The sequence below is a fragment of the Molothrus ater genome, chromosome 2 (genome assembly GCF_012460135.2).
Source record: "Molothrus ater isolate BHLD 08-10-18 breed brown headed cowbird chromosome 2, BPBGC_Mater_1.1, whole genome shotgun sequence".
In the NCBI taxonomy this organism is placed as follows: Eukaryota; Metazoa; Chordata; class Aves; order Passeriformes; family Icteridae; genus Molothrus; species Molothrus ater.
In genome coordinates this window covers 91,884,586-91,908,444 of record NC_050479.2, presented here as the reverse complement: position 1 = coordinate 91,908,444, position 23,859 = coordinate 91,884,586, and the positions used below count along the sequence as shown (strand labels likewise).

The 23,859-nt window shown below is 43.7% G+C and overlaps 2 protein-coding genes across 4 annotated transcripts in view; both read left to right on the top strand.

The window, feature by feature from the left end:
- Window positions 1-4,625, top strand: part of LOC118686172 (galactosylgalactosylxylosylprotein 3-beta-glucuronosyltransferase 1-like) — a 28,088-nt gene extending 23,463 nt beyond the window's left edge. For all 3 annotated transcript variants that reach the window (XM_036382256.2, XM_036382230.2, XM_036382239.2), the window contains one exon: window positions 1,295-4,625. The gene's annotated coding sequence lies outside the window, so the exon portion shown is untranslated. The remainder of the gene's footprint in view (window positions 1-1,294) is intronic.
- A 3,472-nt stretch (window positions 4,626-8,097) lies between these two features.
- On the top strand, window positions 8,098-22,937 carry LOC118692693 (beta-1,4-galactosyltransferase 3-like). The gene is made up of 6 exons (XM_036392708.1): window positions 8,098-9,101; window positions 15,854-16,089; window positions 17,639-17,829; window positions 18,456-18,578; window positions 21,258-21,362; window positions 22,285-22,937. Exons 1-6 carry the CDS (start codon window positions 8,861-8,863, stop codon window positions 22,424-22,426), a joined length of 1,038 nt encoding a protein of 345 aa, XP_036248601.1. The 5' UTR covers window positions 8,098-8,860; the 3' UTR covers window positions 22,427-22,937.
- The last annotated feature ends 922 nt before the right edge of the window (window positions 22,938-23,859 follow it).

The window sequence follows — 23,859 nt, the reverse complement described above, 5'->3', positions numbered from 1 at the left end:
GTTGTGGGAAGGAAAGCAACCAGCCTACAAGGTCAAGACACTGCCACTGATTCACCAGCAGGACTTGCACCTTAATCCAAGCCATCCTCTCCAATGGTTTCAATCAGATTGTTGGCTGGATCAACTCTGCAGATTTTTAAGGATCTTTGTACTTGCATTAGCAGTCACTTTGACCACAATCCCTTCTGCACCACTGTCTGTCATGTGGGGCAGCTGCTCTGACACATCAGGTTGGCAGGTGGCATCTACTCCAGGAGACACATGCAAGGTAAATTGCTTGACTATCAATAGCAATCAAGCAAAATCTTTAGATTGCATCTCTTAAAATTTTAAATTGAGATCTCTGCTGAAGGCTTCAGTGTATTGGAAGTTCATACTATCAAGGCAGCTGAGCTTCAGAACATTGATAGACATGATCTAGATAAGCCAGTGCTGAGAACAAAAAGAGGCAAAATTGCTCCCCTGAGGATCTTCTGTTCTTAGACACAATAGGAAGAATGTTTCCATCTTTCCCTCCTGGCAATTAGTCCTCCTTGAGGATCAGATCAAGCCAGTTAAGTCCAAGACCTCCCAGAGCCCTCCTTCCCTTTAAATCCTGCAGATGTGAGTCAGGCAGTCATTGCTTGGTGTGGGATTTGGTACTCCCCTAATCTCTAATTGGACCACTTGCATGGCTGCTTGCCACAGAGCACCAAAGCTATCACAGCATACATCCTTGCTGACTGTATTGAAACACCTTTGAAACACAGGCTTTGCCTTCTGAGAACAGGAGATGAAGATTAATTTCACCTCATATTTTTCTTTCTTAAAGTCCTGAAAACTATCACGGAAGACTGGTGTTATAAAAACTACCTGTTCTTATTGCTAATTTTTATTCACAGGCATCCAAAAGAGAAGAGTGTGCTTAGGTTAGCACAGAACTCCTGCTATTGTGAAATTTGGAAAGAGAGAAGGTTCATCTGCATTTCACAGCTTCCAGACAGACTGAATAGATCCTCAGATCTCATCCTCCTACTCTTTCTTTAAAAAAATTATCAGAGAAGTTAAAATAATGACTTAAAGTGCAGACAAAAAAATCTGTCAGAAACTTTCTCTAATTCATAAATAAAATCTCCCAGCTAAGACTCTAGTGCAGAGAGAGTCCCTGCAGCTCTTCAGCCATATCCCAGCCCAAAGCCATGCACAGTTCAGGAGGAGCCTGTTCACTGATGCCTGCAAGGTGTTTGCCTGAGCCAGGGGGGATAGCCATGTTGTATTTACACCTTCTTACCTCACCTTGTGTTTGTTTTGACAGAGGCAGAGAGCTGTGATTGTTCCCGAAGTTCATCAGCAACCATAGCAACTGTGCACCCTGCCTGTCCTGCCCAGCGCTCTGTTCCACTGCTGGAGGATGACAAACACCCCAAATGTCACCACTCCAAACAGCTCCCATTGCCCAAAGAGGTGTAATGAGGAGGGACAGAGCTGAGGTGATGCCCTGAGATCCTCCCCACCTAGGAGAGGAGTGCTTCCCTTCCCCACTGGGCCCTGTACTTTTAACCATTTCTTTAAACTTACTAGATGTGATCTTCATTCTCCACTGTGCCAGCAGAGGCTGAAATCCAGGATGGGTGCAGGTGCCTCCAAAGGTCTCTCCTGGCATCTTGCAAAACCTTAGCTTCAGTACAGCAACTGTGAACTGCAGTAGTTCAAAGACAGGAGTTGTCACTAAAGCACAAACATGGACTTGTTGGCCTGAGGCTGGTATGCTCTCAAAACAGCTTTAAAGCAAAGCTGGCATGAGAGTCTCTCCCTCTGAGGGATGCACTCTGATATGTACACAGATCAGCCTTCAGTGTTGGAGAGGAACCTGTGCTGACGAACCTCATTTGGGGTTTGGGAGCTCAGAAGGGATGTGGTGCCTATCCCTCAGCTCAGATCTTGAACTGTCTCTGCTTAAGGTTGTTTTGGAAAACTCCATCTGAGATCCCCAGGCACAGACACCTCTGGAAGAAGTTCTCTCCTGCAGTGGGAGTGGCAGGTACTGTACGTCAGAAGCCATGCCTCCATGTGCTGCTGCAGAGAGCAGAAAGCAGGGGCAAAGATGGGTGGACTTGAATGTGTTCAAGGCCTGGAAGCCTGCTGCAGCACCATCAGGTGCTTCAGGAGCCTCAAATCATGGGCATGGACTTGCTTCCTGGACCTCCAGAGAGGAAGACAACTCTCTGAGAGGGAGGTGGGTGAGAAGTGCTCAGAGAAGAGGAACCCTCAGCCTGCACTCATCGGCTATGAGAACATCAAGGAATGTGGAGACATCATCAGAAAACCTATCTTGAGCACATTCATGACAACTGAAATAACAAATGTGGCAAGGTCTTCCAGCTGAACTTTGAAAGGAGTGTGTGGTGCTGTGAAGAGAGAGGAGTGTCATGTGGAAGGGTTTCCCTTTGCCTCAATAAAACAGGAAGACAGCCAGGTGGGAGGCAGCCTACAAAACAGGAGGTGCAAATGAGGACCGAAGGAAGGATGCACTGGATTAAAAGCACAAGTGTTGGTACCATATGCGTGCGTGGGTAGTAGTGTCGCTGTGACTTTTCCAGGAAAACTCCCTGAATGACCCAGAAACCCCTCTGAGCAGATCTTTAAAACCTTCTTCACTCAGGCCATGAGAAACAAGGCTTAAGGCATTCAAAACACATCGAGGATTTCACAGCTGGGAGAAAGTTATAAGCAACTGAGTCATCCCTTGCCCAAGGAATTCAGGGCTAGCAGGAAACTTATTTATTTGTTGATTTATTTATACTAGAATTCTTCTCTGCCTATTCCTTGTTTAGCTTTGGTTTTTAGCTTAGGTCACATGACATATTCATGAAGAAAGAGTATTTTCCCCCTTGCCTCAGAACAGTGGAGCTTGGTGTTCACCGATGAATGTCATATGTTCTGTGCTCCCTGGGGTTTCTTTACAATGGTATCTTAAACTGGCAATATAATCAGAAACTCAGCAAGGGGGGCAGTACAGCAGAGGAAATCACAGTTCTTTTATGCAACAAACGTGGGTGGCACTAAGTTTCTGGCTCCCAAGCAATCACACTGAGGTAAAAACATGAGCAAAGGACTGCCTCACTCAGCAGATAGTCCCCATGGGCTCTCAGGAAGCCTCCATGAAAGGGGCTCTTTGAAGGGTATCTGAGAGAGGGAGTTGGTCCATATTCCCTGAGTGGAGAAAGAGCAGCCATGCATCCTGCTATAGGAGGGGACCAAAGTATGGGAGAGGCACAGGGGATGAGATGCCTCCTTTCAGAGAGAGAGAGACAGGAGAAATCAAATAATAGGCAACAACTACAGAAATGGAGACTGCATTTATTGAGGCTAAGGCCAGGGCCTGTCTGGATAAACTCACCAGAATGCAAGGCCACTCTGCCAGCTGTCTCAGTATGAAGGAAATATTGAATGGGGTGAGAAAGCAATGTATTCTCTGGACTGTAGAAAGGTCCTTACAGAGCTTACTGGCACCTTATAGCATGAAGGAAGTCCAGCATCCACAGAATGCTTTTCATTCTGCATTTGTCAGAGCTTTTTGTCCTGCCCTCTGCAGAAGGTAGCAGGGCATGCACTCCAGTGAGCTTCACCAGCCCACCCTGCCAGAGGCAGGTGGGCTCAGTGCTTCTAGCCAGCATTAACCCAAGATTAAGTCCCCTTCTTTGTGGTTTCAATGAATGAGCAAGAGCAAGGGAATAAAGGAGTTGATTTATGATCCTCCATTTTCTCCTCTGAGATGGGCCAAGTTTCTGCCCGTATGAACAGGAGGAGATGTAGTGATTAATTCTCTGGCCTTTAACCTCACACAGGTCCTACATAGGGTTTAGGCACTGACAGTGAGTGTCTGTAGCAAGGATCTATTCCCATTGCAACAGATCCCACCACACACATATTTTTAGAGAGCTGTTCTCTCTACATCCTTACAAGAAAGTAAAATTACTTTTTCTGTATGTACTACACTGTCAGTTCAGTCTTGGTCAGAGTCAGCTCTCAAGACCAGCCCTATTGCACCACCTCCATTCTTGCCCCAGCCTGGCCCTGTGGAGCAGACCCTCTGTGAATCAAGAAGTTCTGTCAGTCACTACATTGTGCAGAACCAAAACCTCATCTGGACAGCTGGCATTCCAGGCTAGCAGACAGATGGACCTATTCAGCACAAAGACTATGTTCCCTGTAGAGCAGCCTGAGGATAGCAAGGACTGCTGCTGGACAAGGTGTATCAGCTAAGGGTGGGTGAGTAACAGGCACCACAAGATAAGATGGTTGTTTGCCAGCAGAGTGGGGTGGGAGAGCCCAGGACAGAAGCAGCTGTCAGGGTAACAGGCTTCAGGGGAAGTGAGTGCAGTAAGGAGGGAAGCTGCAGATCAAGCCCGAGGTATTTAAACAAGAGAAGGCATCCCAGCGCCTGGTTTTTACTAGCATCTTAGTACCTGATATTCATGTTCTCTGAGATTCATCCAACTCACCAACCAATGAATATTACTAACCTTTCCTGTTGCAGAAAATACTATTGATGAACAAAAGAGAATGTTGAGAAAGTACTTTTTAATGGTTATTTATTTATATTGAATGGTACTAGAGCATTATTAAATATGATGTGAATAGTATGATATCGCATTGTTTTGTCTGCAGCCTAAGTCCTTACTCCTTTTCCAGGAAAACACAGCAGAATTTATAATGGGAAAAATATCTATTTAAAGTGTTCTCATTTCAAGGCCACTCATTTCACTCTTCCTCTGACCTAAATGTTACAAGTGAAAGTCAAGCAAAAACATTTCAGGTCCCTGAGACCGCTGCCTCTACTATGGAGATAAAGGAAATAGGAGACAGGAGAAAATAGGCTAAACTCCAGAGTCTCATGGCATCTCTAGCAGTCATTTTGGGCATGGTGTCCATCCCAAATGAGATTGCTCTGTAAAGGTGCTGACCATGACTCAGAATTGAGTGATGGTCAAAACATAGGGCAGGCAGTCAGTTCTCCATCCCAAGGGGAAGTGTGCCTATTAGTGAAATGTCTGTTTGACAGAAGCCCACTGTTGGCTCTTCCACAAGCCTAGGAGAAGCTTGGATATCCAGGTTCTGTTTCTAAAGCTCTCACTAATTTGCTGTATCACTGGTTCAAGGTATATGACATCAGCTATCTGGGTTTTTTAACAGCAGGGCATCCACCTCTCAGAAACATGGAAGTAGTTTTAAAACTCTTCTGAGGAAGCCTTGCTGAAAATTTAGCATACTAGAGAACAAGCCAAATTCATACATATGTAATAAAAAAAATAACATTCACAAAAGTGTTGCTAGAAGAACAATGTGAAGTTTACAAACCAAGGTCCTGCAAAAGGCTGAGAAAGAACTGCTGTGGCCAAAGTACTTGAAACATGCACCTCACTAGGAAACACAGTGTCATGGTTTAAAACCACCTCACTCCCCAAAAATGAGGGACGGCTCTGCTTGGCTAAAAGCATCCACCTGTAGAAGGACTAATGCTACCTCCCTCTTGCCTTAATGGAAACCCTGGGGACTGAGAGGGCACTGGATAATGCATTGACCAGCACTGAATGAGCACCCAGCCTGGTATCAACCACTCTGCTACACCAGCTGCTCCTCCCCTCCTCGGGCCCTGCATTTTCAAGGCAAAGCTTCCCAAAGCCACTTTGCTGCACTTTCACTAGGGATCTAGTGCAGCCCCCAGGAGACAGGGCATGGAGGAGAAAGGGAGAGAAAAAGAGCAAGCAAGAATGAATCTCATTAAACAGAGTGAGGCATCCCTCTCAGTCTCTCATCATGTTCAGGCCTGATTGGAAGTGCAACCGCACTTGGAGGGAGGGAAAGCCCCCTCCCTTGGGACAATCCAGAGGCTCTTGCACAAACTTAATTGCAAGCTCCATTGAAGATGGTGTTTGGTTTGGTTTGGGTGGTTTTTGTTTGTTTTTTTTTGTTTTTGTTGTTGTTGTTTTGTTTGTTTGTTTGTTTGTTTGTTTGTTTTGGTCATTTTGTTTTGTGGGGGTTTTTTGTTTGGTTGGGTTTTTTTTTGGTTGGTTGGTTTTTTTTAATGCGTTCAACTTAATTTCCCAGGGAGCTGTGTGAAAATGAGAAAGGCAGACCTTTGACTGTGAATCCAGCCCAGTGCCTGGTTCTTACAGATCCAGTCTCATATTGTTTTCCTCCATCACTGCCCTCAATAAATCTCTGCACAAAGGTTGCTAAAATTCCTCCCACCTCCCTTTCACACTTCAGTGGAGACAGAAGATTTTTTTTTTGCATTTAAGCAATCCAATTCATTTTTAATTCAAAACACACCCTAGTTTCCACAGCTCTGTTTAAAACAGGAGCACTGTGACCTTGAAAAGGCTCAGACCTCCTGGCACCATGAAGTTTCTGACCAGTACTTTGCTCTTCCTGGCTTGCTTGCTTTCTGGTGAGGAAAAGGCTCGTGGCTGGGTTTATGATCCACTCATTCCAGTGCTCGTGGTTGAAGGGGAAGGAGAGGAACTGTATTTGGTTTGGAAGGCTCCTGAGGGAGACACACCTGGAGATTCAGCTCTCTGAGCCCACACAGAAACACATTCCGGCTGGCTCCTCTGCAGACAGCTGATCTGCCTAGCTGTGTTTAGTTTTCCAGTCTGGAGAACAAATATGCACACAGGTGAAAATACAGATTAGATTCCATCTGACCTCATTCTTCTGCCCAAGAACTGGCACAGGGTGGCAATTTTTACAACTAAGCCCTGACTGCAAGGAAATTGCAGAGCCACTGAATTGGGGGAGCTCTAATGGTCCAGCTGCTCCCCTCTCTAAGAGAGAGGGAGGCACACATGCTTTGTCCAAATTCTTCCTCCATTGAGATTTCCTACTGTGACCCAAGGAGGGATTGAGAAACATAAAGCACTACTGGCCCTGAAACAATTGCCATCTGCAGCCCCAGGTCATACCATGAAAATCTTCATTCCTTTCTTTGTTTCTCAGCTGATGCAGAGATTAATTCTTTCCTGTCCTTGGCATTGTACTTGCTGGAACTATCAGCAGAACAGCGAGTGTTGCTTTGTTTTATGGAGGGGAAGGCAAGCAGGGTGGGTTGCTGTCATTGTAGAGGGAATGGCACAAGAAGAATGCAAACAGTAGATGTAGGTGTACAAAAAAAGCAACCTTGTGGCAGCAGCATTGCGTGGATTTCAGTAAAGCAAGACTTTGCCCGGGGAAAAGAAAAGTACTCTACATTTTTTATTTAAAAACCCAATTAAGTTAAAATTAAATGTGAAATTATGACAATTTGCATCCAGGCCTTAAGCAATCCGCTTTAATTGAATAATGGCCTGTTCTGCTCAGGAGAATGACTGAGATCAAGTTTCCCATAGATGTGTCTCATACATCTCAGTCCAACTCTAAAGCCAGAGTACTTCCAACTCCTCATAAAAGTGATATCACTCTCTCCCCCATCTTCTTGCTATGCCATCCCATTTGGAAGGCAAACAGCAGCACACAGAATCACAGAACAGGTGAGACTGGAAGGGACCACTGGTGACCATCTGGTCCAACCCTCTCACTCAAGCAGGGTCCCTAGAGTACGTTCCTCAGGACTGTGTCCAGACAGCTTTAGAATCTCTCCCGGGAAAGAGGCTGGCAGTCTGTCTGGGCAGCCTGTCCAGTGCTCAGTGCTGTGCCTGGTCTGGGCCAGCACTCATGGGCTGGCTGCCGGGCCAGTGGCCATGCCTTGGAGCGGGATGCGGAACTCAGGGAGTCTGATGCTCAGGGAGCCTGCTCCCCCTCACAGATTTCCTTATAACCCTCTCCCACTGCAAACACGGCTAACGCCAACTCTTCTTTGAAGCCGTGTAGGAATTTAATGTCTGTAAAATGTCTTTTCCTATCCTGCATTTAAGCAAAAGCAGGCACATGAGAGCACAAAAATGACTGACAGCACAATCTAAGCTCCATCTTTTTTTTTTTAATCAGCCAGAGAAGAGAGAGGCATAAAAGCTGAAATTTTTCAGGGCAGCATGGCCATGGCAGGAGGCCTCTCGCAGCGGCCAGTTGCTGTGGTCCCTTTAGGGACTGGCTGAGGTGTATCCATTCCACAGAATCACCAAATCAAATCAGTTTAGAAAAGACTTCTGAGTCTTTTCTATAGTCCAGCCTATGACCGAACACGACCATGGCAACTAGCCCATGGCACGGAGGGCCACGCCCGGTCTTTCCTTACACACCTCCAGGGACAGAGACTCCACCACCTCCCTGGGCAGTCAATTGCAATGTCTAAATTTCCATTCATCTCTCCCTGACCAGTTTAATAGCCAACTTAAAGTGGAGACAGCAGTCGGGTTTTCACCGACGAGACGACACGGGGGGCAGTTCAGCAGCCACCCCATCCTTCTCCCTCCTCGCCCACAGCGGCGGTCGCTGAGGGAGGGGGAGATGACTACATCTCCCAGCATGCCAGGCGGCAGCACCGCCCAGTCGCGGCCCTCCCTGCCCCGCCGTGCATTCTGGGAGCTGTAGTCTCCCCGGAAGGCGGGCGGGGGAGGGCGGGCGCTGCGCCTGTGCCACAGCGAGCCCGTGCCGCTGCCCCGGGGCTCCGAGCGGGCTGGCTCTGGCTCGGCCGGCTCCTCCCTTCCTCCAGCCCACCGGGCTCAGCTCGCACCGGGAAGGGGAGGTCTGGCTCTCGGCGTCCTGATGAAGCCCAGCTAGGGGAGCACGCTGTCGCCTCAGAAAGTTGGAGGAGAAGAAGGAGGGGGAGGAGGAGGAGGAGGAGGTCTGCCCAGCGATGTAGCCCAGAGCGTGGAACGGCAGCCCCTGGAAGGCACTTCAGCTCCTCGCCGCCCTGATCCTGGAGCATGGGCTAAAAACTATGTTCCTCTCCCGTATGGAAAATCATTGTTTCCTGCTGTTTGTGTTTGTCTTCCAAGCAATATTTATCCTGATCCTCTACCGAGGCGGACCTTCGCGTGTGTTCCGCGGGTTTGCAGAGTCGCCTCAGGTGGTGGTGGATTACTCGAAGCCCCACGATGTGTACACAAACCTCAGCTTGTTCACCCGGGCTCCCAATGAAGACACCATGCCCTACTGCTCAGCGCAGTCCCCAGTCCTGGGTAGGTATGAACCTCGAAAAACCATGGAAAGGTGGTTTGAAAGAACCTCCTTCATAACCCTGAACGTGTCATAAATGTAAGTTGTATCTTCTTCAAACTTTGAAACAGGTGTGCTGATGTACTTACACTGACAAAATTCTCTCCTCTTAACAACTTGTGTGGTTTTTATTGCTTGTGCGAGGAAAAGTATTTTACTGGCTTACAAATTTCCAATACTGAGAATTTGGTTACACAGATGTCAAGATTGTAGAGCAAGAGTGAAAACAGTGCATGGTGATAATATCAAGTTAGTAATGCTTTTTTGGTTTTTTTTTCTTGGCAGTCTGTGTAAAATGACCCAACAATTCAGAAACTGCATAATATTGACCTCTGACTTTAACTCCTGGATTCTTTGTCTTAGCCTTATATCAAATCTGTAGTTCAATATAAATTGATTAAGTTGACTTCAAATCAGCTTAAGGAGGATGTATGAGGATGGCACCTTGCTCTTCATGGTGATCTTCTAGTCTATGACTGTTACACATCCTTTAGGCTTAGAAACTTCTGTGTTAGACTTAAAAGTCTGGTCAGAGGTTAATTTGTATTCACAGTAGGGCCAAACCAGAGCTGATCTAAGAAGCAGCATTCATCCAGTTGTTGCAGTACTAAAGCAGTTGAGAAATTTTTAGTCAGTACAAAGTGAAACCAGGTGTATAAAGCGGATGTGTTTCTAGTAGAGTGGTGGTGCTGCTCAGGCAATAGTGAATCCCTTTGACTCAGCCAGCCATGAATGGATTCAGTTCCATCAGCATGCACTTAGAGCTGGTTTGGGGCCATCACCTTCTTAGAGTACTGTGTAGTAAGTTACTCTTGTCAGGTTTGTCCATAGTGCACAGGCTTCTGCATGTCTAAATGTTGTCTACACCTAGCCCCTAGCCTTGGACTGCTGTTCTAGGAAAGCTGATCACTGCACATGGAGCCCATTAGGAGCAAATGGTTGGCCGTGGTTCACGTGGAAGTTCTGTGGGAAGCCATTGCTCTTGTGTCAAGTTGCTTACTTAGGTTGGGGAGCTCTGCTGGGACCCTTTGGATGAGCCTGCTCAGGCTGCAATCTTTGTAATGATGCTTGCTCTTTTGAGATGTTTCCTTCCTTCCTCTGTTGCTTGCAGTTAAATTAAGTACACACAGTATGTATGATAGCTTTGGGTGTGTGTTTCAGCATTTCCCTCAGAAATAGCTCTACTAACTCCTGAAATCCTGGTAGCACAGAGCCTTTTCGCACAGGTGCTGGGTGTCATGGTCTCAGTGCACTGCAGCCCATTCAGTTCTGGGAAGCTACAATTCCTTGTTTCAGGCTGAATTGTTTTATTTGAAAAAGCACAGCAGAAACATGACTGCACCTAACTTGTGTCCGCTACTGATGAACATCCTCTCTCCTAAGAGTCAAATGAGACAGCTTTAGTGTCAAAAAGAAAGAACCAAACAATTCTGCAGCTTGCCTGCAAACCATCAGATAAGTAAAAGTAGTGACGTATATGGAGGAGGCAGATGCAGAGTAAAATTACTCTAATCTGTGCTCTTAGAGCTGGGAAATCTTTATAAGAACTCCTCTTCTGCCCGTCACTGAGAGTGCTAAGAAGAGGGGATGGTCCTGCAGGCGGTACTTCAGAGCTAAAATGGAAACATGATGTTAGTCACAGACAGAAACAACAGCAAGTTGTCTGGGAGAAAAAAAAAGCCAACCATGAGGCAAAGTAACTGTGTAAGTTTTGCTGTATAAAAATACTGAGCTGAGTATATGAACCATTGTTGAAGTGAAACACAAGTAATTTGGAGCACTGATACAAGTTCAGCTTAAGGTCTCTGCTACTGCTTAACTTTTACTCAGCAGTATTTCCCTGTAAATATAGGATGTAAATTATTCCTTCTTTCACTGCATGCCAGCCTCTTCTGGGTGTTTTGCTTTTTTCTTAGCTGAGAAGCATGCTATTTTGTGAGGGAGTTGTCCCTTGTTTTATACGTGATGGAGCATATGAATTGAGATATAAATACTTTATAAATGTCTTGAATAGTTGTTGCCATCATCTCTCATGAGACTGATGCTTCTTGGAAGCATTATATTGCAGAGAGCAATGCCTTTTAATATTAATTTCATAAACTCTATTAAATGAGATTTCAAATCAATTCTTGAGGACTCAGCCTCCTGCTCAGAGCTGGTAATAAGTCACTGTGCCCACTCTAAAGTGTGTTAAAGTACCTGGAAGGATTCCAAATAGCTTAAATGGTTTCTGCATCAGGGCTTTTATGAAGTGCAGCACTTTTTCCATTTATATATGTAGTAGATCATTTTGATAACTATTTGAATGTTGATCAGCTTGCAGCTCATCTGTTTCCTGTCTCCTGAATCTGCAGCAACTTGGTTCTTCCAGGGCTGTGAAGAAAGAATTAAAGTGTAATTGCTAATCATCTCTGCCTTAGAGGAATTAGACTCCTGCTGACTAGTGATGCTTTTAAGTACCTAGTGGTGTCCACTGAACGTTTTGTGACCAACAACTTGAAAAGCATTGCAGGTATTCAGTGTCTTCACTAATATAGTGAATAAATTACTTGAGTTCCCTCAGAGGTTAAAGTTTCTACACAAATAATCCATTGCCTGTTTCTTCCTCTTCTATTTTTAGAAAAAGTGAAGTGCTTATATGCCAGGGTTATACTTTGTTAAACATAACTAAATAGCTTTTAAATTCAAAATCTGACTTTCTCACATTGCATGCAAGATGTCTTGCTTCAGTTCATCTTTTCCTCTCATGAGGAAAAAGTTTGGTGCTGGAAGATTTGTCTTTATTGTATTATTTCTGGTTTGGTTTAAAGGAGTACCTTCCTTCGTACATGGTACATGCTGAACAAGTTGGTTTGGCCCTCAAGGACTTTAATAGTTGAAAGTTCTGTCTGTAAGTTTGCTGGTTATAATTTGCTCATGCTGTGGAAGGATCTTTTCCAAGCCCTTCTTATAGTAGTTACTGCCTTTCACTCCCATCTGTCATAACCTTTTCATGAGCAGGACCATCTGTTGTATTAAGTAGCTCCTGCTATGTTTTCTAATGCTGTCAGAGTTTCTTCTCTTGGATTGAAAGAGAAATAAAAAAGTGCTAACACTGAGATTTATTTTCAGGTGCCATTGAGGCAGCCTTGTATTCTATCATTAGCAACTGATGCTTAAATGAAAGCTGTTGGTCTCATTTTTTATTTCTTTTCCCAGGCGCTGGTAGAATTACACAAATATGACTCTGGTAATGTTATGTGTGGTGCTGCAGTATCTGAGTGCAGCATTCACCCATGCTACTGTTCCTGTTTGTTCATCTTGTGTAAGTTCTGGTTATTCTGATTGGGCTTGGTAATGACAGCTGCAAACTCTGAGTTCAGAAGTCCTGGAGTTACTTTCATAAGGTGGGATAGATATGGTCAAAGTCAATAGGTCTCCTCATAGGTAAATATGTTGCCCAGGGAGTGAAGCAAGCAGGGAGTGTGCTGTCAGTGGCACCAGCTGACAGCACAGGGATTTGTGAGACCTAACTGCACACTGAAGTTTCATATTCATTAAACACCCTCTGTGTGATGGTGCAGGCACAGAAGCATCTTTGGAACCATGGAAAAATTTGCCATGGAAAAATTGCTTGGACAATTCGGAGTGTTGATTCTGTGCCCTGCCTCAACAGGGATCCTGTGCTTCCTAGTATGTGTAAGATAGTTTTTTCCTCCTTTTCCAAGGCTGTGCTTTGGCAGTTTTATTTATCCCTCTTTGGTCCAGCATGCAAGTGCTCTGTTCACATTTGGGATTTAATTGGATTAGATTGCATTAGCCTTTTGTTAGTTGGACGGCAGGGAGACATGAGAGCCAGGATGTAGCTTGTAGCCAAGGAGTGTAGGGCAGCCAGAGGTTTTGGGGATGTAAGTCACACTGAATTTTTTTTCCTTCCCTTGGCATATTCCAGATTGAGTTTCTGAGCTGATTTGTTTGATGTGTGGAGCCAGGCAGCATAGGAGAACACAATATCTTGAAAACCCTGGAAAATGCAAATGTTACACTCCTGAATGGTATGCTTGGGTATGGAAGGAGAGAACAGGAGTGAAGCTGTTCACAGTATCCTACTCATACCCTTACATCCAAATTAAGATCTCATTTTTTCTGGAATTTAAAGATTGTTGCTGCAGAATCTTACTCTGCAATACAAAGTCCCAATTGTTTTATAGAAAACAAAACCCTGCCTTTGTGGGAGAATAAAGGGGTTAATTCCCCTCCTTATTTTTCTTTAGAGCAATAATCTATAGTTGAAATCCCTGAATATAATACTTCTTTAGCAAGCTCCACTTGTCATCAAATCAGTGGTTAATGGTGCCTTAGGTTGAAAGATCTGATAATCAGCAAGTGCATTAATCTAAACAGCAACATAAACTACAGGTTGATAACATTGTTGGACTGAAATGTGGGAGTCTTAACAGTGGAAAGGGAAACTGCATGCACAGAGGTAGGAAATACATCATGAAATGTTCACTGGAGATGTGACCTAGGTTCATAGCCCACACAATGATGCTCTGAAGAACCACTCTTCTGTTTTGGGTACAAATATATGGCAATGTACTCTGCTTTCCTGCTGCGGGTAATGCAGTGAAAATCAAATTCTCCTGTATTTTAAATAGTTGGAGAAGGACTGAAAAGTGATGTTTAAGAGTCAGCTATTGCAAAATCTTGCTGACAAGCAAAAGTCAGGCTATCTTTTTAAAAACAAACCAACAAACAGAAACCAATGAACAAAACCCACGCAGCAGGATTCTGACCAGACATTTTTGACAGCATGAGAAATGGGATCAGTGGCTCTTCAGACTGACCTTCAGGAAATGCCATTTGTGTGTTCCTTGAGGAAGGAGAGGAGACACTTAGCAAATACAGGTTTGCCCATCAGAAATGTCAGGTGTACCAACTTCCTCATAGTAGCAGTGTTCCCTGGTTCAGAATGGACACTTAGAATTTTATGGCAAATTTAGTCCTTAAGTCTTGTTACTGCTCTAAAAATCCTGCAACCAACCAAAACCAATGAATCAACCAAACTCCAAAACCCCAAACCCCCAAAACCAGTGGAGGGATGTTGCTTCATTCTGTGTTAGTTAAACAGGATGTGGGTGTGGGCAGGCTCAATTTTTTGTTTGTTTTTGTTAGAATTGTAGCACAGATTTGAATATAGGATGGACTGAAAGAAGCATATGCTGGAGTCACTTGCTTATTTAGTCTTAAAACACACCTGTACCTTCTCCTGCTCAAATGAAAGTTCCTAAACACCAGGCTTAAATATTTGCTTTCTCTCTCTCATGCTTCATTATCAGAAGGTTTTTGAGAGAATTATTTATTTCAGTGTTTAAGAGGGAGTCTCACTTAGAAGGTACTGAAAACCTGATTTAGGACAGCCATAGTGTTAATTATCAGCTTGGAAAGAAAAGAAAATCTTGTTTATGGCTATTAAAAAAAAAAAAAAACACCACCAACTACAAACTTGCCTTGCAGACTTTTGGTGAAAAAAAAACATTTTGCCTTTGGTAACATGGCCTGCAAAGAATTTTTTAATAGAACTGTCATTTGAAATTGCCAGCTTCTAATTATGATTTGGGTGAAAGTTTTTTCCTAGTTCATTTAAGCATTGGATGGTAATCTTGTTCTGCATCTGTGTATTATTTTCTTAAAAGTTCACAGTTGTAGAAAACCATTAAGACACACTGATTTGTGTATAAATACAAGTCTTCTGCTACTTCTGGAAGTTTTTCTCAGTACCCAGGAGGACAGACATTTAGACAATTGTAGAATTTGTTTATTTATATTGTAACAATGAGGTTTGTGTTAAAATGGGTATTGACACTTTATATGGATTCTTTTTCACTTATGACTTGTCAGGATTTTTCCATCTGAAGAATTCATGTAAAAATGCAGATTTTTTTTAAATTAGGCAAAAACTCTTGAAGATATCCAGTATATTTTGTATTTTAAAATGAGGTGCTGAGTAGAACAACAACCATGTATAGTTTCTTTTGCTATCCTGTGCCTGTTCCTGAAAATATAACATCTTTCTTCTGTCTGTTCTGTCATCTGCTTCTCCCAGATTTTGAAGTACTGCCTGCTTATCAAAGTGTAGAAAATGAAATAATATAGCAAATTCAGCTATTGTGGCATGTGATTGTAACATCAAATTGAACTTGAAATGCTTTCAAAGGTAGACCTGACATTTTCTAAAGCATTTCTATTCATCCAGGCTTCAAACTGTTTCTCCCTTGACCTGCTGAATATCCACTTACACATCTTTGTCCTTGAATCTCTTCAGAAAGAGGCTTAGAGAAATTTTCCAAATGGGTAGCAAAAGCAGATGTGTCTGTTCATCTTGAATAATTTTCTACGCTGTTTCTTTCAGTGAATCCATTTACTCAAGGATCTCATCTAAGCAACACAAGGCTGTAGTAGCAGGCAGTCCCAGGGAGAAGCAGCTGTGCAGCAGCCCAGTGAGACTTGCTGGCCATGCCAGGGCTCGGGGTGCCTGGCAGGTAGTTTGTCCTCCTGGTGCTGAGCTGGCCAGCAGGCAGCAGTGAAATTTATCACAGAGCCACATCTGCATGGGTCTTGTTAACTCTTCTCTGCTGGAGCTGCTGTCTGAAGGAGCAAACATGGGTGGCTGGTCTGAAAAAAGATGGAGAAACATCACTGATCTTACTTATTCTTTTTCTGTCTCTCCTTACAGTTGGTCCATTAACCATCACCTTCAAGGTGCTCCCTAGTGAAAGGATGATCATAAAAAGAAATCCTTTTGTTCAGTCTGGTGGCCACTACAAGCCACCTCACTGCTTTCCCCGCTACAAATCCGCCATCCTCGTGGCCTACAGGAACCAGGAGAAGTGCCTCCACCATCTTCTCTACTACATCCATCCCTTCCTGCAGCGCCAGCAGCTCAGCTACACTATCTACCTGATCCAACAGGTAACTCCAAGTCAGATCTGCCTGCTGGGAAGCTCAGCTACACCACTTAAGGGCTGGGTTCTGAAGAAGAAATGTGACTCTTCTGATGTGGAAATACTGTTTTATGCATGGGCTGAGAGGAGGTCAGATAGCTGTCCTGTCTCCATGACTGCTAATGATTGAAATACTGTACCACTTTTAATTGGTTCTGTTGTGGTTTTGGTTTTTTTTTTTCCTGGGGGTATAAATTTGTCACTAAGTGGTTGTGCTGGTTTGAAAGTAAACCAGCGGGAGTAATGAACCCCCAGACAATCACCTTGAGAAAGATTTCAGATTGGAATTACAACTTAATAGAAAGATTACAATAAATACATTAATACAAAAACATTGGCTTAAAGTGACAGCCTGTCCCCCTGTTGGTCAGGATGGTGGTCACAGCCTGATTAAGTGATGGCTGCAGTGTTGAAAACGGTGGTCCTATAGAAGGTCTGTTCCTCCTCTGGTTCCCTCGAGCAGTGATGGTGTCCCAAATCCCCAAATTGAGATTCTATGTGGTCAGGTTCAGGTGGTACCTCCCAGGGCAGGGACTTTCACAATGGAATGATGTAGTCCTATGAGGGACAGAATATTTTTGGAGTCCTTGGTGGTTGTTGCCAGGTGTTCTGCTGGTTCCATTGGGTTCACGATGGCCCCTTAGCAGAGACCCTTCAGGATGGCTGCTTCACCAGAGAGAGGTACCACAGCTGAGTGTGAAGAGAAAGAAACACTATCCTGCCTCACAGGGCTGCCTCTTTTTCCCTTATGTAACACCCAGCTGTAGCCTGAGGGGTGGCTGTGCACTGGGCAGCTGCTGCAAGCAACCCTTCTTTAAGAGTTTGTCCAAAAATGATGTAGAGGAAAGTAGAATACAGTTTGGTTACACCCCACAGTAGCACTTTCGTTTTGTAACCCAGGACAGTTGTAACTTTTGTTTTCCTCTTTTTGAGATTTGCATGTGGTTTGTCTGTAGCTTCAGTGTGACTACTAAGCAAAACGTGGAGACTGAATGCTGAAGTGGAGCTGGATATTTTTAGTCTGTGTCAAATACATATATGTGGCTTGGCAGGGTAGTCTGTGCAGGTCTAGCAGCATTTTGTACCTGACATGGACTGGTGTTGCAAAAGATCAGTGGCAAGGGAGCAAGTTTTGGATTCATCAGTTAAAACCAATAGTTTATTGGGAGGGCAAAGAAGCTTTTTTGTTTGACCAAGATCTTTTTCTGATTTGTAAGTTTTAGTAAACAGTAGTCAGGGCAAAAGTGTTGCTGTACAAATGTTTACCTGAGGATTGGCTTATGGATGGATCTCTTGAAAGGTGCCAAGAGTGTAAGGGCCCTGACACAGCAAAGCTGACAATTGTTAAGAATGTTGTGAAGAGGGTGGGTGACATTTTCAAAGCTGGAAGCATGGAATTTGCAGCCAGTATTGATTCATTCATTTGAATAAGGCTTTTTGGATAAAATAAATTTTAACTGAGCTATCTAACAACATCTGTGTGGTTTTGGTGAAGAAATGTAGGTTTTCTTTTCCAGGTAGGGACTGGTTCATTTAACCGAGCAAAGCTGCTTAATGTTGGTGTCCGGGAAGCCATGAAGGATGAAGAGTGGGACTGCCTTGTCCTGCATGATATTGACCTGGTACCTGAGAATGATTATAACCTGTACATTTGTGATGAATATTATCCCAAGCACATGGCCAGTGCCATGGATAAGTTTCAGTACACGTAAGTGCCTCCATTTGCTTTCTGTGGATATATTCCAGTTGGTTCACTTCCTGTTAGAAAGTATGGGTGGGAACAGTCAAAGACACAACCTTTATGAGGTTTTCTGTGTGTTAGTTTTGCAGCAGTTACTTCCTAGAAAAGGATATTTTTGACCCAAGCATGCAGTCTTGAATGTTTCCTTGCCTGTAGTTCCCTGTTCCACAGTTAGCTCAGCTTGGCAAATGACTGGCAGGTTTCTGTTTGACTTTCCTTCAAGAAAAGAAATGTAAGATGGGAATATTGGATCAGGTGGAATATGATGTGGTAGGATACAGGTACTTTAAACTCATCCAAGATAGAGTTTTGAAACCAGCTTTACTTTGGTCAGTTTTGGGGGGAGGTGTTGGGAAACAATGAGGGGAATGGAACATGATGGGAATTACACTGGGTTTACTGTTTTGGGGTTTGGCATTGTCATGAGAGTGCCTGCAAGTATGCAATTAATGTATGTGTGACTTGGATCACACTGTTAATTGTGGAGGACAGGCATTAGCCTTCAATAGTGAACTCTGGTTTTTGGTGGCTGAGTTTTTTAGGAGGTTTTTTTGGAGGGTGGTGTTTGTTTGCCTGTTTGTTTTCTCTTTTAGTCTGCCATACAAGTCCTTTTTTGGAGGCGTGTCTGCTCTGACTCCAGAACATTACATGAAGATGAATGGGTTTCCCAACACCTACTGGGGCGATGGTGGTGAAAATGATGACATTGCTACAAGGTACCAATGCACAGACAGGCTTGAAATGGATCTCAGCTGGCAAGTGAAGCACAGCAGCACCCTAGGAAAGGAACCAACAACATTGTTCCTTAATGTGCTTGCAGTACCATTATAATCCCAAATGCTGTTGGTATTGGGAATGCTTAATGTCAGAAAACGGCCTAGAACCTATGAATCCAATCACTATGTGCTGGGAAAATGAAGCTTTCTCATTTCTTGGGAGCAGAATGTTATTTCACATCCTTGTGCCTTCAGTGCAAGGGGTTATAACCACTTGTAGCTGACAAGTGCCTCCACTGATGTTGACAGCCCCAAGGGAGGGAAGGAATCTGCAAGCTTGAGGAATAAGAAGGTGCTCAGCTAATTCTCAGACAGTTGGGAATTTAAGTTGAGTGCATTTAGGCTGCTCCAAGTGTTACCTAATCACTGATACCTGGGATTAAGGAGCACAAGGAATTCTATCTTTTGTCTGCAGTGCTGGGTGATGGAGGAGCCTGTGTACCAGTGTGAGTCAGTGACAGCAAGAGTTGATGGTTTTTCTTGTACTTTGGTTGCCATGGCAGCAGCATTCTATAGATGAGTTTAGTTCCAGGTGCTCTGCCTAATGTGAATTCAAGTACAGAATCATGGCTGCAGCTTCTTTATTCAGCTTTGGAATTGCACTGTGCACCTTTATGATCCAGCACTGAGGCAGGCTCATGGGGAGTTTATAAAACTAAACTGACCGTGGAAGCCTTTGTTATTTTTGTCTTGTATAACGTGACAAGTTACAGGATTGTTGTTTTTTTTTTCAAAGCAGTATTCATCTGGGAATTGAAAGCCAAATTTTCTGATATAGAATTCCTCCTTTGCCTTTCAAAGAAAGCCAACTAAAAGGTTGTATGGTTGTTTAGAGAGTCAGCATTTATGAAAGGAATAGAATGCCTGGAAAATAGATCTTTATATCAAGTACTACAATGCTGGGTCTATTCAGCTGCTCTTAGTATAGCTTAGGCATCTAATTTGGTTTTTGGTAGCCAGGGTAGAGTCATGCCAGTATGCATAGGAGTGCACTTCTTTGAAGAGAATCCTGGAAGGCAAGTGAATTATATAGCTCCCGGAATAGCCCTTTCTGGAAGGGAATTAGAGCCTGTGTTTTCAGAGAAAACTTACACTAATGATTGGCAATGTTTTGGCCCAGAGATTCATGGGTGCTGTGGACAATGCCTGTTAATGATTTATTCACATTCTGAAGTCTCAGCCTGCAGAAGTTAGGAATGAATGTTCTTCAGTGACCAGCTGGGATCTGGATTTGGGAGGTGCTCAAGCACTTCTTACCATGTAGCAAAAAAATTAATTAATCTTTTTTTTTCACATTTCAATGTCCAGCTTTAAAAAATTCTGTGCAAAGATGATTTTTTTTCTGAGATATTGCTTATTAAAAAGCAGAGTTAATGAAAAAAACTGCCAGCTGCTACTCATGGTCGCCAGACTGCAGTGCTCTCTAATACAAGTTGTAGCAAATACCAGAAGAAAACGCTATTCTAATTGGAGCCACTCATGTGTTAACATTTTCAACTACAGGAAAGTCTCTTGGACTCTTCTTAACAGTAAATGAATGTATTAACAATTCAGTTTTAGTCTTATTTGCAATGCAAAAAAATGTAACAGCAAAGCTAGTTTAGTGTTCTTGCTTTTTTGTCTCTTTATGGTTGAATGTACCATAAGCTTATGTTCAGAAAACAAGAAGCTGTCTAAAACTCCATGTGAAATAATGGAACTATAACACTGTCAGTGAAGTGTAATAGTCATCTGATGGCTCTAGCCTAACAAATATTTTCAATTCTGTAGCCTTTCAGCTTCATAACATTCCTGCTGTATCAGATCCCAATGGAACGCAGTCAAATGCTGCAAACATGCCAGTTAGATAACCTCAACTGAGCAAACATTCATTCTTACATTCACAGGAATTTTCTCTGCCTAAGGGCTGTCCTGTGATAACAGAGGTTTGGTAACCCTAGCACTATTGAAGGCACTTTTTTTTGGCAAAGTAACATAGGTGCTATCAGCAGTGGGCTGTGAGTTGCTTGAAAGTCACCCAAAATGCCGGGCTTAGAAGCTCTGTTCTGGAATTCTGAGCCTTCAGTTCATCTTCTCTTATCTAGCTGTACTGCAGCTGAGTTTACATATGTTTGTCTGGTGCCTGGATTTATCCCTAATCTTTTATGAACCAGTCTGATCAGGCCATCTGAATGAATGGCACTTCTCAAAGAACAGAGAGGCTTAATCTGGTTTTGAAACTGAGGACTGGCTTCCTTTCAGAAACTGCAAGTTTGAGGTCTTTTTTTTTTCTTTTCCCTTAAAGTTTAGGTGATGGACCTCTAGGCAGCAAAAGCTTCGCTCTTAGCAGGAAGTAGAATAATGCTCATTTGTCAGACTCAGGGGAACTGTTCTTGAATGCTCTGTATGTTGTAGTTCATTCCCTGCTTGCTCTAATCCCCTTGTGCCCTGTCAAAGTGCACTGCAGCTGGGAGCTTTCTAGCCCAAGCCTGGCCTAGAGCCTGCTAGAGAAGGTCATGTGGCCCTGTGCTGCTTCTGCACTTTGTTTTTATTGCATTGGCACTGAAAATCATCTCTGACCATAAGCCTGGAAGTGGCATCTCTATGCTCAAGCAAACACTTTTGTATGTTGTTTTACAGGATTCACTTGGCAGGAATGAAAATAGTCCGGACATCCCCTCACCTTGGCCGCTACCGAGTGATGGACTACATTGAAGAGACAGAGATCCCAGATCCTTGGAGGAGGTACCTGGTGGGGCTGGGGGCTACTCTGGGCCTTGGGGCAGCTTGGCTCTTGCTGTCATCTTCCCCAGCACTGGCTACATATGCCTCATGCCACTGCTGCTTTTTCTGCTTTAGGAAGGCTATTTAAAAGCAGCCCCCAGTCAGTTTCAACTGAATCATTCAGCTCCTGTCTTCACATTTGAAGGGTTTCTCCTAGTTTCCTGCCTTTTCTTCCTATTGTGAAGGACACATGCCAGCTAGGGAGCTAACACATAGATTTAAACATTAAATTATACAGGGAGTAAAACTTAAAGAAAAAAATACTGCCTGTCTTATAAATTGGGAGATTTCAGTTTAAAGGGGCACTGTGTTACAAGTTCCCAATATTAAAAGCTTGCTGTTCAGTCTGTGTGGAGTTACAACGTGCCATTAAAATAGTGGAAAGCAATATTCTAGTTTGAAGACATGAGAAAGGTGCTATGAGAGACTTTATCAAAGACTGTTTTATATAGAAGAGCTGGAGGAGGGTGTTGGGTCAAGTGTGGTGGAGGCTTCTCATACCGGCAGTGCAGATCTCTCTGTATAATCTCAAAACTCAGGTTTCCATAACAACCCTGTCAAAAACCTACCTACAGCAGCCTGTGTACACCGTGGCTGCACACTTCTGCCTTGCACTCCCAGGTCTCTCTAAGCTGCTGACAGCTTCTTGGTTTTCGGAGACTCTTGCTGCCACCTCGCTGGTCTCCCTCTCTGATCAGGATCCAGTCCCAGTTGTCATCCTTCTTTGGAATACTCAGTGTGAACTCGCTCTAATCTGTTCAGTCTGTATTGTGGGAAGAATTGGCTCAGGGCTTTTTTGCCCTCTGGAAGATTCTTTCTTCTGCAGCTTCAGCTGCAAATGTTACCTTCTTTCTTCTAACTGCAGGTCTTCTTCCTCCCTCAGGCCTCCTTCCCAACACAACACCAGAAAAACATGGAAAGCTGACGGAATGAATACATTACAGTTCAGGCTCCTTTCCAGAACCAAGCATCCTCTTTATACCAAGATCACTGTGGACATTGGATATGTTCCCCCATTTTCCTAAGAGACTGAAAACAAAAGCAGAGGTTGGGTGCCAGAGGGGCATTCAGCCAATCTCTCCCATTTTCCTGTGGCAACTGCCCCACATGAGATTAACCCTTTTGCCTTCCACTTTTCTTCAAACTGTTTCAGATTTAGAAGAGGCTCCAGAAACAGGATATGACAGCTACTAAACAGTCAGTGGCTTACTGTAAAAATAGTCCAAGTCACTGTAAAACTGACTCCTGAGCCATGTCTGTGACAGTAAGCCAATCCAAGCTTTCTGGAACCTTTGTTCAGTAGCTGGATAGCTCTGTCCTGCTGTGTACTTAAGTGTTAATTGGGATGCAAGCCATTCTGTCAGATTGGCCTCTGACAGGTTGTATTTTGAGAAGGTGTTGAAGCCATTTACAGTTCTATAAATATCTTTTGTGAATTTGAGTAAAATAAATGGAGTTATGTGTTTGGCTTAAGAGTTTTGTAGAATACTGAATAAGAGTGTAATAAAAGAGAAAGTTTCCCTGAAACCCGACAAACCAGAGTTTAAATCCCTGATTTTTATTTTTTTTTTTCTGACCTGAACCACCACCGTTGCAATAGCTTTATTGTAACTGCAAGTAATGCAGACTGAGTGGGACCTGAGGCTGTCACCTAGTCTAACCTCCTGCTCAGAGCAGGGAAATTAATCTACTACTACAGCTGTTGCTCAGACATTATGTATCATTCAGGGCTGAGCTGTCCTCAATATAAAATACTTGTGAGAAATTAAATACTAGTTTTTCCTTGAGGTCAAACATGTCAACAGTGGAGCTGAGACCCTGGCAGGAAAGCATTTGTACTTACCTGACTGTGAGACTGACACAGTCAGCCCAAACCTTTGCCCTTGCTGTAAACTAACTTTCTCTGCCAACTCAGTCTGTAGCACTGCCTGCCAGGTCCAGTTATTTTGAGAGTGTGACACAGGGTATTTTGGCTTGTTACTTGAAGATACAAAACCTCCTTCATCACTGAAAAGCTGCATCCATGCCACTATACTTACAAACATTTAGTTTCACTCTTCTCCACAACTGGAATAATGTCCTAAAAGAAACTGTCCCAAGCCTGCCTTCACATCAACAAGTAAAGACAGTTAAATACAATGCAGTAAGTCCAGTGCTGTAATCAAGACTTCTGCCCAAATCCAGCAGCACAGTGGAACAGCTGGTTATCCACAGCCTTGCACCTGTTTCTTAAGCAAGACTCACAGATGACAATGGCCTGGGTCCACTCTGCTAACAGTGTGGCTATAGCATTAAAATATGTGGAGTGGAATTTCTCCCCCTCCAACAGAGCTGGCCACTGCCTTTCCTTCCCCATCCCTGGAGAGTAACAGGGATCCTGCTGCAGAATGAGACTGATCACTGCCACAGGACATGGCAGCAGTCCCTCAGCAGGAGACGCTGTGGAGTGAAGGACGAG

Coding starts and splice junctions, on each gene's coding strand:
- LOC118692693 (XM_036392708.1), top strand. CDS start 8,861: ATGTTCCTCTCCCGTATGGAAAATCATTGTTTCCTGCTGTTTGTGTTT. Junction 16,090..17,638: donor CTATCTACCTGATCCAACAG/GTAACTCCAAGT, acceptor TTTCTTTTCCAG/GTAGGGACTGGTTCATTTAA. Junction 17,830..18,455: donor ATGGATAAGTTTCAGTACAC/GTAAGTGCCTCC, acceptor TTTCTCTTTTAG/TCTGCCATACAAGTCCTTTT.